Below are 14,800 nucleotides of genomic sequence, written 5' to 3' on the forward strand. Positions count from 1 at the left end.
TAACAGGGACACGTAATCAATTATCGATCACAGATAGTCCACACTACAGGTCAACTAATGCTTTTAGTTCCGTCAAGTAAATTAAAATAAAGTATTCGGCCATGTTGAAGTATTTCTCAGTGCTTTTGGGTTGTTTGCTGTTCGGTGGGGAAGCCGTAGGATGAGAACGACTACAAACGGCTTTTGTTTTCTGGTTTCTATTGGTCGGGTCTAGTGAAATCCGACTTGAGCGTTGACGGTCTGTCACATTTCACGCTGACACCAAGCGAACACTGGGCTCATACACACACACACATACACACACACATACATACACACACATTCACACAGACACACAATATTATCGACAGATCCAAGTCAGAGTACAGTCGAGGAGAACACGCTGTAGGTAAGTTGCTCTAACAAACTATTCAGCGGAAGGAAAATAGACCGGTTTTTAGTCGTAGACTCAGAGGCGGGGTCATTCTTTAAGATCCCGTTAATTTTTCTCGTGGTTCTTTCTTTGTAATTTTAGGTTGACCACTTTTTATCTTTCATCTGCGCGCTTCGCTCTTTTACCCATTTCCCAGCAGGAAAACACAACCCATGTCCCCAACACGGTCAATGAAACACTACGAATAAGTTTTTTTTTCTTTTTACTTAAACCTTTTTTGTTTCCATATCACTTACCAAGCAATTTAAAGGGAATCGAGGCGTGGGTGGCTAGCGATGGGATTTCTCTATGTTAGTCGGTGGAGGAGGAGGGGTTGGTATGGCTTGCCAAGCTAGCGAACGACATTACGCAGACTGGCTAAACAAGTTTAAATGGTTGTTAAAGTAGAAAAAGTTGTCTCAAACTCAGTTCAGTGGTTACTAAATATCTCAAAAGACGGTTGTGAATGGCGTTAGGGTTATTTTACGGTTAGAAAAGGCGTAATAACGTGTTTACCACACTATGCTATCCTCACTAATGTTAGCATGTCCCCCTAACGTTATTAGCCTCCTGTGAGCTACCGAGAATGGCTGCACTTGCCGATCGGTTGTTAAAAACTTAACACAATAAGGTGTTTTTTAACATATTTTCTTAGTTTTATATTATTTTCCCGTGTTACCACTAGCTGAATCTCGCTTAAAACGCTTAGATACAGATGTGTTTCATTCGGCAGTCGTTAAACCAGTTTGTGAAATCATGCTATTGGTGAACGTTACTTGGGGAAGTAGCCTGCCTGAAGTTACCGCACACACATGGTTGTCAAAATAAACAGAGGCGGTTAACGTTATGTGTTTGTGTAAACGGTTTAGTCCGGTGAATGTTTTGATTCACAAACTATAGTCTTAACACAAAGTGGCCTGGGCTCAGTTTTACTCTTCAACTTTTTTTTTTTTTTTTTAAATTTCTGATCAGTGTCTGAAAGCCTGTTCTGTGAGAGGAAACGAGAGGAAAACGCAGAAAAAAGAAACAGAGGAAATCCCCCTAAAGGAAATGCCAATCGCAGCCGCTGGACAGCCAACGACTCAGGAGCCTAGAGTGTGCCCCCGACTGCCCTCCACCCCGGAGCCTGTCCCTAAAGGGGCTGATTTATTCGACGAGGCGGGGGCGGCGGAGTCGGCGGAGCGAACGGAGTACAGGGGTGCGGAGGGGGGCAGAGGACTTGTGGGCTATAGTTACAGCCAGAGCGGCGCTAGGGGCTTTGTACAGCCCGGATCCACCAACGGCTCTCCGCCGCAGTCCCCAGCCGCGTCCTCCTCCTTTCTCTTCCACCCCCTCCACCCCCACCAAATGGCTATGGAGCCCCCAAGGACTCGATCGCGCTCTCGGTCTGGATATTACCAGCAGTACAATGGTGGGAATGCCAATGGAATTACCGGTAACGCAGTCATGGGATCTAACCATCACCATCACCACCATCATCATCATCAGCAACAGCAGCAACTCCATCCACAGCAGCTGCACGGTGCCGGCTGCGCACCACTGGGAGCCCACGGCAGCCACGCAGAGAACCAACAGCGAACCCCAGGAAGTAACGCCTCTACCGGCATTCAGAGGCTGTCTTCGGTTACCGGAACGCACCGCATCCCGGCACCAGGTAAACGTTCCCAGCTGTCAATGTCACAGACTGTGTGTAGTGTTACCTGAATAAATGAGGAAATCTACTTTCACAACCCTGTCAATTTTACATTAAAAGCACAAAGTAGAAGTGACACAAGTCGATGTGTTTGAATACCTCTCTATGAAGTTTTTAGATCTGAGAGTAGGAGGAGAAACTGGGGACACTGGAGAAACTGTGTTATGTGGGAACGCACTGGGTGTATTTTAATTACATGGCGTGTTCTCTTCAGAGCTGCTGCCTGTGTGGATGTGGAATAGTTAACGCATACAGTAAGTAGGCAAATGAACAGGCTATTGCGTGGACCAGGGCAGCACAGTCAAGTACCAAACAGTGGCATGTATACCTTTAGTAAAGTGTTCTCATTTTGGTAAAACTAGCAATGTATGTATGATAACAGTCTGTAATTGGCCCTGGATTGTTCTTTATTAGGCAGACCATCAGTTGTAAACAAAACAAGCGAAAGAAAACAGGCACTCCTCCTATTTTCCAAAAGGCCCTTCTTGTTAAATTTAACAGTACTGGTAAAGTTTCAGGTACTGTTTGTCTACACATGGTCAAATCACATTATTCTAAAGGCTCTTGGAGTGTAGGGATTATGACTAAATAGCAAAAAATTAAAGTGAGGTGTGGCCTGGGGATTAAGTCACAATACAGTGTGTGAAATGCTGGATGGGCATATTTTGTTTCCAAGAGGAAAACTACTACTTTGATATTTGTGCTCCACTGCAAAGGGAAACTTAGCAGGAATGTGTATGTGTGTGGATTGGTGCTGGGTGTAGAATACATGTGAGGGCACTCTCACACAGCGAATGCAGTGCAGTGAACCACACAACATAGAAACAGCACAGATAGAGTTACACATTCAGCTAGACTATGGGAAAGCTTCTTTCACTAAAGGTGCGAGCACACCAACAGACTTCTTAGGTCAGCAACATGCATTGGTCTGTAATTATCCCCTGTGAGTTACTTTAATTTAATATTTAATATTTAATATAATATAATATTTAATATAATATGCATCTCCAGCCACGGGTAGAAAATGATCAGAATGTTTTTAAAGTGTTGATTTTCATCGTGCTAAATGTAAGTGCAGAATGAAAAAAACTGAAAGAGACAAATGTCTTAAAGTTACATATCCAAATACGTCCTGTTAATGGCTTGCTCTGTGCTAAGCAGACAGACTCACTTTTCATACTGCTCTGTTGAAATCACCAATCATGCTCTCAAAAGACAGCATAGTCATCCCCCTCAGAGTCAGTTCAGTTCATAATTAGTCACATTTTTTTAACATGCGAGGAAAGACAAGTCAAATTTATTTGTATCGCACCATTCATACACAAGGCAATTTTAGAGTGCTTTACAAAGTTATAAAATTACATAGGACAATAGCAGAATAAAACATTAAAGAACAGAAAAGTGCAGAAAAGATGCAACAGTCCTAGGGTTATGTAAAGTGAAACACAAATGAACGCAGCGTTATTGAAGGTATCTGCAGGTGTGTGCACATGTGAAATGTGTAGTGTACAGACTGGAATTACCTGTCTGGGAGTGGGGGGTGAAAAAGACAACAGCTGAGTACTGAGCACAGTCAAACCAACACAGGCCCACCTTCTGGATGTCCACAAGACTAAAGACTAACATGGTGTATATGTGTATGTTGAGGTATGTTACACTTGAGGGAAATGTGACTCCGTCCCTCATTCAACTTTGACATGAAAAGGTATTAATGACTTTTTGTGGAGGGACTGATAAGGGATATACAAGGCACATAAGATTGCCAGATCCCACTGTATCAGCAGAGAAGAACATACCATCAGAGATTATTGGCCTTCTGTGACCTGTGACCCATGCTCCATCATAGCAGCTATGAGTCTTAGGATAGCACAAATCAATGGATAGAATGACTGTATTGTATGCCTGTGTAAATGGAGTTCAACCCACAATGACAGGCACTGGCTAGATATTCTTTAGATGCCTGCTCATTATGTAGATTAATTTTAATCAAACCCTAATTGCACGGCGTACAAAGGGAAAAAATGAATCGGGAAGAGTATGTCTGTATATGTACATCTATAGTCTGTGAAAGTGGTAGAAGATAAGAAAAACTTGACTCTAGCAAAAAATTTGAACATGAAAAAAGTGTGGGCTTCCTTTTTATCATTAAAAATTAGCAGCAGTTGCTTTATATAAAAATAAAAGACGTGGTTGCTTAATTTGTATTAACTTAGACAGAGGAAGCTTCGTGACTAATTTATATTTGAATATTCTCTTACAACAGAGAGGCAGCTGGCTAGCTGGAACTGTCCCACGCCTGCCCACCTTTTATTAGACCCTCTCCCTTTTTCCAGAATGGGTCCTACTTGTTAGAAGTGAAAGAGAAGGAGATGTGCTTAGTCTATTCTTTCTGTGCTAGTCACCTATGTTTGGTATGAAAACTTATGCTATCCTTTACTCTTTCACCTACGTCTCTAATCTCCGCTCCTTTTAGTGCTCCTCATAGTCCACTTTAAGTCTTTTGTCTGTTTTTCCACTATGTCTTGCTCTGTCAGAAACATTTCGTATTGGTTTTGTACACATTTTTTTTAAAAAGATTTTCTACTATTGGAAGTTAACAGGGGCTCATGTGCAAAACGATACTGAGTTGAGACTAAAGAAGCAAAAGAGAAGTGTAGATACGCTACAAGTACTTGGGCAAAATGCCCACCCATTGCTTACAGTTACTGCCAAATTGGTCTAAGTAAGTAAAAACATCCCCTGTAGTAGGTTCTATCCAATCCTTATTGAGACTCACCTCTGTCATCTCTCACAAACATTCATTCCTCCCTTCCCTTTGAATCAGTCAGCCCTTTCTGTACCCCTCTAGCCCATTTTCTCTTGCCTCCTCCCTCCCATTTGTCTAATGGAGGGATCGTTTTAATGGATCGCCCAGAGCGGCAGAGGGGCAGATACTCCTGCCACTACCCCTCCACTCCTATCCTCTCCATCCTTCTGTCTGAAACAAAAGTGGACACCAACTCTCTGGTTTTTAATTTCCTTTGTCTTGTCACCCAGGCAACCCCCCCCCCCCCCTCCCTCGGTTTATAGTCTTTTGCGGGGACTGACCAAGTAGCAGGAGTTCCCCCGTTTCTCTGTCACTCCAAATAAACAACAAAGCAGCCGATCTGGTCAGCAGGAAAAGATCCTGGGGGTAAAGCGAGTAGCCTTAAATTAGCCTTTAGTTAAATGGATGGACTCTGACTGGGTTTTAAAAAAATGCACCTCAGCAAGAATGGCAAAGGTCATTATAAAAGCCTTGAGCAAGGTCAACATGGGGGACAGGGGAGTCAGCAACTGTCCCAAATAAAGGAGAGGGGATTTTTTTTTTTTTTTTTTAATAGGGCCAGTGGACTTGTAGGAGTTGAGGTAGGGAGGAAATGCAGTGTACCATAAGGAGGGGTAAGAGAGGATGGGCTGGAACATGGCAAAAAGAGGATGTGAACTAGTTTCATGGAACAGGACTGAAAGGGACATGATGTGTCATGAGTATTAAGCAAAGCACAGAGGTGGCTTCCTTCATAGAGAGCAGTTCTATGTGCAGCCCAAGGCATGGGTATTCTGTGACTGCATAGGGAGATGGAAATGATTCGCTGGCAGTTGATTGAGGGCGGTGGAGAAGATTGAAGCTGAGACCAGAGGCAGTACTTGTGTTAGTGTATGTAAAGGTAGGAGTGAAAACGTGTGAATCAATGTAGAAGGGAGGAGGGAGGGGTTGGTTTTTGCTGTTACATGTCTTCCTCCTCTCCCTGTTATCTTGGAATGTTAACCGGATGCCACTCGGGTTGTGTCAGTGACTAGTATTTGTAACATTTAGTTTGGCTTAGTCATCTCTGTAATTTTAGTGAGTTTTTGATTTTCAGCTTGATTGAAAATGTCACACAATAAATACTGAAAAAAAAAAAACTCATACAAGATCGTATGAAAAAGTTTATGTGTGGTTAAATGTGCTCAATTTTAACAAAGAATGGCATCTCTGTGTATTGGGAAGTGATTTTCTACTTAAAGATAGATGTGCAAATCTTCACTGGCCTCACAAATCCATTTACGATCGATAGATAAATTAATGCAAACAGTCAGGCAAATGTGAACTCCTTTTCATTTAAAAATACTATAATGATTGACATTACGTCAGACTATACTATAAACACCTACATCTTTGCAATTCTAGTATCTGTGTGACCCACATCGATATTTAACCTTTATAGAAGTGAAACAAATTCTGATCTGCAGTAAAAGTAGAGCTGAAAATTCACAGGCCTCACAATTAAATTAAGATGTCTGCATTCCAATGCATCGTTGAATGAACACATTTTCCTCACCTCCACTTCAGAGTAATAGGTTACACCCCCCAAAAAATAAAGTGTACAGCAGTTGTAGCAGGGAAAGAGCTGGATCTGAGCTGTGGGGTGGTTTGGGTGGCCTTGGACGTCAGAAATGTATTGGTTCTCACAGTCGGGGGAACCAGCCCTGTTAGGCTCTCACTCTGGTATTTTAAGCTCTGGCTGATTTGTAGAAAGTCTGTGATGTAACCGTTTGTTAGCATCTGCAGCTTCTTTTTGTCCTTTCAACACAAACCTTGTTCTATGTCCTTTCCTGTTGCCTGTTTTGCCCCTATTGTTACTGTTACGCCAAATGAGTCATCGCTGCATATGCATTAAGAAAGAATTTTAGAAGAGTAATGTACTTCTTGTCTCAGCAGAATCACTCCTTACATGTCTTAATATATAACTTCTTTTGAGATTCAAGGCATTCAGGGGTGTTTTTTAAAATTATCTTGGCAAAATAGAGTGTTTATATGGCAAACAGCTGGACAGCTGATTGTTGGGATATGCTATGCCAAAAGTTGTTTGTTAGCATGAAGTGATCACACATATAATTAGATAATAATAAGCAAGTGTTGAGCCATTATTCTAAAAAAAGGAATGTGATTTATTAAGCGATGTGTGAAAGAAGGGGAGATCTGAAGAGACGGGCTCCTCTCAGATTATGAAATGGTCGTACATTTTTTCTTTGTATTCCAATTTATTATTCCTTTTTTTTTGTTTTGTCTTTTTTTACTCATTGTCGCAGGTTCAAAAGTCAGAATATCCAAATTTGAAAGTCTTCCTTATTTACATTACACCTTACATTTTATTATTAGCATCATTATGTTGTGTGTATTATATGTAGCAACATATCCATAGTTACAGTCTAAGCCCAGTTTTTGTAGTAGCTAATTATTAAAAAGTATACACACGCACACACCCCATATTTTGTTATTGATTAAATAAGTACTATAAGTATTCCAAGAGTTGATGGAACGTTTGTTCAGCGTTTTTTTTTTTTTTTCATGATCTCTCTTCTCTTTGCATTCTGTTCTTTAATCTCATTATCATTTCCAAGTTTTTGGGAGGGCAGAAGGTGAGATGAAAAAAGTTACAATATCCACGAATGGAGATATTTTTAATGATGGACTTTTGATCAACAAAGAGAAAATAGAATTTAGCATGATTTGGATTTTAATGATCTTACTTTGATTTTAATCTCTTTTTTAATCAAGGCACACATGTAGACTCATGACAGGTTTGCATAAGACCAATCAGTAATGTGTTTTTTCCTTACATGTTAGTTACACATGTTGGCTACTGATATTCTAAAGTGATTATTTTATATGCTGCAGGTGTTTGGGACTTCTCAATTGTTTGGTATTCCTGTTTAACTGACAGATATTACTTTTGACTGATATAGTGATAGTGTCATGAACAAGACACCTGTAAAACAGCTGGCTGTTTGCATGTTATACACATTATCAATAGAAGTAGACTGATATATTGGCCGGCTGATATATTGCTTTTTTTTTTTTTTTTTTTTTTTTTTTTTAAAAGTCGATATGTGATCAGTAGTAAAAATGTTACAAGATGCTTGATCAGTCACCTGTGTGGGCAGCACCTGAAGTCCAATAAATGTTAAAAGAGAACTATGTATACATGTATTAATAATTTCATTTATATTGCTGCAAAAAAATCTTAATTATCTGAGTGTTCCAATTATATTTTATGGTCAATGTGCTTTAAAAAAAAAATGGCTGTAGATATTGGCCATCGGCTGTCCAAATTTTAGAAAATCGGCATTGGCCTAAGAAAAACCCATATCAATCAACCTCTAATTATCATGGGATATAAGACTTAGATCAGTTTATGAACCAGGGACGCAGCACACTGTGAGTTTGTTCATGCATCTGAATTTTGTGTGTTTGTGATGTGCTTTCATGGCAATTTTCATTTAATGCACTTAAATGAGACTATCTGACATTCTACTGAACTATGTACACATTGCTATTGATGAAGACATAGGCTATACGAAGACACATGTTGTTTGGCATGCATTGTGCCGGGGTCCAGAGGAGGACTGGGAGCTTAGATACGTGTGAGTCTATTAAAAGCATTGCTACCAATGAAGTTTACACATTGCCATCTGCTTTTTAGAAGGACTTTATCAAGCAGTAGAGATCAGCTAATTAACTTAAAGTCTTTAGGTTCCTCTACTGATGGTTGTTGAACTGAGTGGGACTTGAGATGCAGATAGATAGATATTGTCCTTGAGCAGCTTGTGTATCCAGAACTCGGGGTCTGTAATGCTGTGCAGTGATGTACTTTAACAGTTTCTTGTCTTAATGAAAACAGGCTTTTTCAAGGACTGTTTTTGATGCATCATCATTCTCTATGTCTAAAGTGGAAATCAGCCTGTGTAGAAACTGCGATTTGTTGTGCTGCCTCTCAGCTTTGTGACCAAAAATATATCAACAAGCTAATCAGATGAAATGGTTTCATTTTAGCAGCTGGCTAGGATAGTTCTCATCCTGCCACTATGAGCCTCAAGAATAAGAACTTAAAATCCTGCACATGAGGTCTTACACTTTGTAGAGAAATAAATCCAAGAGGTGGCTTTTTAGGAGTATTCTCTGAAAATATCTACGAAACAAATAAGTCTTAAAAAGTTTGAAATGTTTACTAAGCTTCTGAAGTTGCAAAGTACAGTATAAGGTGGCAGCTGCAGGTAAATGTCAAGTGTGTCAAGTGTAGGACTGAAACCGTAAAATTAAAATTTAATGGACCTTATGTTGGGATATAACTTCATGTTGAAGTTTGCTGAGTACACTTGTGGGATGGATGCAGAATGCAGGCCTTGGACCGCAAAAAACTGGTTTGAGAGCCAACCTCAAGGACTGCAGCAATAATGCAGGAAAAAAAAAAAAAAAATCAGATAATGAGGAAGATAATGAGGGACGAGAGAACAATAAATAGATGGGGGAGGACAATGAAGTGGGAGAGTGGTAGGACTGTTCAAATTTCTGCACACATACTTTACTCTTAGGACTGTGCAAAGCAAGTAATGCCCGGGCAGGCGTTACATCGCTCGCCTATTTTAAGCCCGTACACCAGCTTGTTACTCCTTGCAAGGGTGTGAAGTGTGCTGTGACATGTATTCAGGGGGCGGGGTGATGCGAGAGGTGCATTCATGTTACGCATATGCTCAGTTGAAATGATCATTAACATCTCCTCCAGCTGCGGATAAAAAAAAAAAAGTTCTGTAGCAGTTAACTAGTTTCCTATCAATGGTGCTGAACCGGCGACTCGTTAGTCAGCCAGACATTTATCTATTGTGTTATCTGGTCCAGCATTGGCACAGGAGAGGAAGAGGTAGAGAGAGGGCGATGAAGATCATGGATGAGATGGTGTGATAAGGAAATGTGGACGCCGTGAGATATAGCCACAAGAATATAGAGGAGAGAGACAGGCCGGCAGATAGGGAAATAGATCAGCAGCAGGGAGGGATGGTGATGAAGTGATGGAGAGTGTGAGGAGGAGGAGGAGAATATGTGAGGAGGGTGTGTGAGCTGGGTGCAGAAAGGGAGAGAGGGGGGAGAGTGAGGGATGAGAAAGGGAGGGAGAGGTGGAGGAAATGGATAGAAATAGCTGATGCACTCTGAGGCTTACAGAAAATCAATAGCAGTCAAGAGGGGAAGCCACAACCCCCACCCTACTCCTTCCCTCCCTCTCTCTCTCTCTCTCACTCTGATGGTTCCTTCACCCTCTTGTGCTCTTCCCTATTTTTTTTTCCACTCTCTATCTCTTCCCATCTCCCATCCCTCCCCCCCTGCTCTCACCTGTTCATGTACATTTACTTCCTCCTCTTCTTCTTCTTCTTCCTTCTATGTGTGCGTCCATGTTGCCCTCCTCTTGTCCCCCCACATTCCCTTCGCTGGATCTTTCTCTCCTTCACACTCCATTTTCATCCGTTCCCCCTACGACTGTTACACTGCTCTCCTGTCATGCTCATTCCAAGACATCCTCTGCACTTTTACAGTCCGCTGCGTGTTTCAAACTGCACAAAGTGAATCATGGATAGCTTATATATTTTGTTTCTACTTTCTATATCATTTGTTTATGGCTGGTTTTTTTTTTTGTTTTTTGTTTTTTTGCATTGTGATTGTTTTCCATTAAATGTGTGACAGAGTCGATGCCATGTGTAACTTTAAACACAGGATTACATGCTAAAATGTAAGAGGCTGATATTTTGTTGCATTTTTTACTTTTTTTTTAAATGTACTTCATTTGCACAGTTCTGGTTCACAGCAGACAAAAAGATGTATTTTAATCATTCTCCTCCAGTGTGCAGTCTGTGTACATCCTCCTACTCATGTCATGCACATATTCTATTTGTCCACACTAATAATAATGTTTATTTATTTATAACAACATCATCTATGCTATTGAGGTTGGCGAATGAACTGAAACATCATCATTTCACCTCCTCATGTATATGATTTCTACCTTTTCCCAGTCTGACACTGCCAAAGTAAATGTCTTTAGATATAAAGTTGAAGAAATGTATAACTTAGCAGTCTTGTGTAGTCAAACTACTTAATTTTGAAGAAAGCATTTTTTTTTTGTCCTACATTTCATGACGACTTTTTATTGTATAAAAAGTCCAGTCCAGATTTAATCTCAATATCGGTCTTTGAAATAATATAGTTACTAAATGCCTCTACTTAATGCTCCAGTGTGTATAATTTATAATGATGTAATTATACAAATAGAGAAACAAACTATACACAACCTCTATTGTCTGGTGATATATTGGATTATAAGATGAGAGAGGAGAGGTATTGTCTAAAACATGCACTAAACAATACAAACATGCACAATATACATACAAAAGCTGATTCTATACTAGTCTAAAGGGGTCATATTTTGCTAAACCCACTTTTATTAGTCTTTGGTACCTGTATTTGTGTATTTGGACCCTGATAGTTCAAAGAGTTTGAATTTGAACCCTCCAGGTGCTGCAAAGCTATCTTTATATTCATTCTGGCAAAAATGGAGTGGATTTCTACAACCCGTTTCAATTCCTGCTTAATTTGTTACATCTATAACTAGTTACATCACGACATTTGAACATGTAAGGTCAAGACTTCCGATGAACATTTTTCCGAGTATGACATAATTATTTATCAGCAGCAGCAGTTGTAATAAAAACTAAAAATATGCCCAAACATTGAGCCGATTACCTAAAATTTTGTTCAGTTGTTGGTCTTATTAACAAACAGAAGTGGTTGACCAGGACAGAAAGCATGGTCAACAACCTGGAGGGGGTGGGGCGTGAAGTGGCTCATTTGGATTTAAAGGATTTCTTTCTGGTGTCATTGGTTAGAAATAGGATTGAAGATGAACCTGTGGAGTTGAATTAATGAAGAATTTAGACCCAAGCATGGCATTTACAGTTAATGTAGACCACAAGGAAATGTTTTAAAATGCATAATTCCATTTAAAAAAGCAAAATATCACTCCTTTGAGTCATTATGTTTGAGTTTTTGAAAAATTACATATTTTGAAACGAGTAAATATTCAAATCAGAAGACCAAATAATACCCACAGGTGTGATGCTTTGACCAAACCATGCAGCCCTACTCCAAACTAAACTGCACATAAAGTATGGACACATGCGCATGTAGACATTTTCTTTGTTAACCTTCATTAGAATAGATTATTAGTTTGAATAAATGATTGATGACTGCTATTAATATTTGATTCTACCTCAGCTTTGAAGTGTCTCTTAAACATCATCTTTGTTCTTTCATGACTTTCTTTAGTTTTTGCACCAGTAACACATACAGTACCTACCTAATGTGTATGTGTGTGAAAGTGATGTGTGACATGTCACATGTGCATACTTGTGTCTTAGAAGAGTGTGTGTGAGGGTGTGATCTGTACTGAGCACTTCAGTGTGCGGCTCTTACTCTTCTTCTGGCTGCTCAAGACATCTGTACACTAGACAGTAATGAGGAATATGAACCTTGTCTCACAGCATTATTTTGTGTTGTTACGCTCCCTGTACATAACAATTGGTCTGGCAAACAACAAGAAGTCTTCTATTAACATGCATCAAGTTTCATATTGTTCATTAAATCATCTGTAAGCACTTTAAATAAATCACCTAGAAGTAAGAAAGCAAAGCAGTGTGTTCACATGCATTTAAATTATCATTTCGGTCTCACTGTTCAGCTCTTTTTCGGCCCTAAGTGGAGAAGCGAAGTTGTGTGTACTGTGCGTTCGCAGTCTGTGTTAGTCCAACAGTGGACATGATGTCATCGAAACATTTCAAAACCTGTTCAGCAGCTTCTGTGTTGTGCTCTATAGAGTGACTTCAGCTGAATGACTCGTCTCTGACTCAATTTACCGGACTCTGACAATGCGCAAGTGAGCCCATATTCAGGGAAGGAGCTGGATTTTTGCCTATTGTGATAGGTGAATGAGTGTTGTACAGAAGAGCACTGTGCAGCCGGCGAGTCCCATGAATGCTTCAGCAGTATTTCTTCCCACATCATTTTGGTAAAAATAGCCTCTTAGCTGGTTTTTACTACGCTAATATAAGCTTTACTTACCTCAACCTTTTCAGTCCATTTCTTTCGCCTGTTCTGGGGATTGGGAGTATAAGAGGAAAGGCTTTTTTAAGGATTGAGGAATTCAGTTGCGAAAACCTCACTCTGCCTCTTCTTTTTCTTTCTCTTGCCTCTCTCTTTGTTGTCAATCATAGCTTTTCTTCAAAGAGGTAGGCTGTGAGCAGGAAGAATCCCACAAACAAACAGCCGTGAGGTGAAAAATGCTTTTAAACCCCCCTTTTGCATCTATTTCCTTCTATTTTAGCTTTCTTCATCTCCCCTCTATGGTAAAGGTAGCCTTGTCTGAAGCGCCCTTGGGAGTGCTTACCCTTGGAGTGTATACCACTGCCACCATCTGTGGCAAGGACATCCCCAGCTAAAGACGTGCCCGTGACAAAGGGAAAAACAAAAGCTAGAATAAATAGAAAGGACAATAAAAAGATGAAAGGGTTGTGGAAAAACAAAAGAGTAAAAGTCTTAGTCGTGATGCAAGCAGCGGTATCATCAGAGAGCTTCTCTAATCCAGGATTACTGTGTTTATTTTGTGTGCGTGTGTGTGTGTGTGTGTGTGTGTCTGTATCCACATCCACTGCCTGTGATCTGAGACAAGGCCATATGTGTTTCAGTCAGTTTAGAGCTATACATACGGTCAGTACCCCTTCTCACAAACATGTTGTCATTGTTTTTTTGCTGTTGTGTATTAAACCTAAAACAACAAAAGGATTAAATGTACTGTATACTGATAAACAGGGGACTCATCTGGGTATGTTTGTGCTATCAATCGCAACAGTATATGTTCAATAGTGTTTTACAAAATAGCCTTTAATCTAAACAAAATGCTGTTTTTGTTTGTTTTTTTTAAAGCTTTTTTCCCCTGTGTAGCATTATTTTTTGTGTGTTTCACTGACTAGCTGCTAAAGAAGTGTAATTAGCGCAGGAAATGCCAGGTGACATTTTAATACACTACCAAATAGGGCTGCCATTGCAATTTTTTCCAACCCTACGATATATATTGCGATATGAAAACTACTCAGGAGGATATAATGGCTGTGTGGCACTGACATAATGGTCAAATACAGTAGTTGTTTCCTTTCATTGTGCCAAGAGGAGCAAAGCACTGTCGACACAGAACACGTGTTTTAATATCATCCTTCTTGTAACTGAAATAATTCCATATAACTTACGTTGCTTTTCTTTTTGGCACCAAGTCTTCGTTTTTGGTGATTTTCTCTGGTTTGTTGCTCATTTTTCAATGTTGTTACCAGCGACTCACTCCATGTGCTGGGGCGTGGTCTGCTTCGGCAAACTCATTAAGAACGATTGTGATTGGTGGATCGCTGCGTGCAGTGTGTGTCAGGTACCCAGGTTGATATTAGATGAGAACACGTTGAGTTCATTTGCCTCCTACATTGCACGACCTGTGATGTGACTATTGCACGCACGTACATTGCGATGATGATGCTAAAACGATATATTGTGCAGCTCTAGTACCAAGTGCTTGTTGAATGAATTCATGCAGAGCACAATAAGGCTGAAGAGTTGACTGTAAAAGTGCCAGTGCTCAATTGTATGTATGGGCAAGTGTAAAAATAACTTTAAAGTTGAATTCTCTTTGGACCTGTGTTGACTTTGTGTTCTGCTTTTTTATGTAGGAGCTTCTGGTGGGTCGTACCACTGCCACCCAGACCATGCCTATGGAGAGGAGAGTGATAAGGTAAGCCACACCATTCTCCTTTGCACCATGGATGCACCA

At 40.2% G+C, this 14,800-nt stretch overlaps 1 protein-coding gene across 2 annotated transcripts in view; it reads left to right on the forward strand.

The window, feature by feature from the left end:
* The first annotated feature begins 265 nt into the window (after positions 1-265).
* rnf38 (ring finger protein 38) overlaps positions 266-14,800 on the forward strand; it is a 30,968-nt gene continuing 16,433 nt past the window's right edge. The window contains exons 1-3 of one of the 2 annotated variants that reach the window (XM_030145313.1): positions 266-388; positions 1,385-2,066; positions 14,700-14,761. In XM_030145313.1, the coding sequence (XP_030001173.1) occupies positions 1,463-2,066; positions 14,700-14,761 (666 nt within the window). In that variant the 5' untranslated portion in view covers positions 266-388; positions 1,385-1,462. The remainder of the gene's footprint in view (positions 389-1,384; positions 2,067-14,699; positions 14,762-14,800) is intronic. The other variant, XM_030145322.1, reaches the window with a different exon arrangement.

Source organism: Sphaeramia orbicularis, chromosome 1 (assembly GCF_902148855.1).
Source record: "Sphaeramia orbicularis chromosome 1, fSphaOr1.1, whole genome shotgun sequence".
In the NCBI taxonomy this organism is placed as follows: domain Eukaryota; kingdom Metazoa; phylum Chordata; class Actinopteri; order Kurtiformes; family Apogonidae; genus Sphaeramia; species Sphaeramia orbicularis.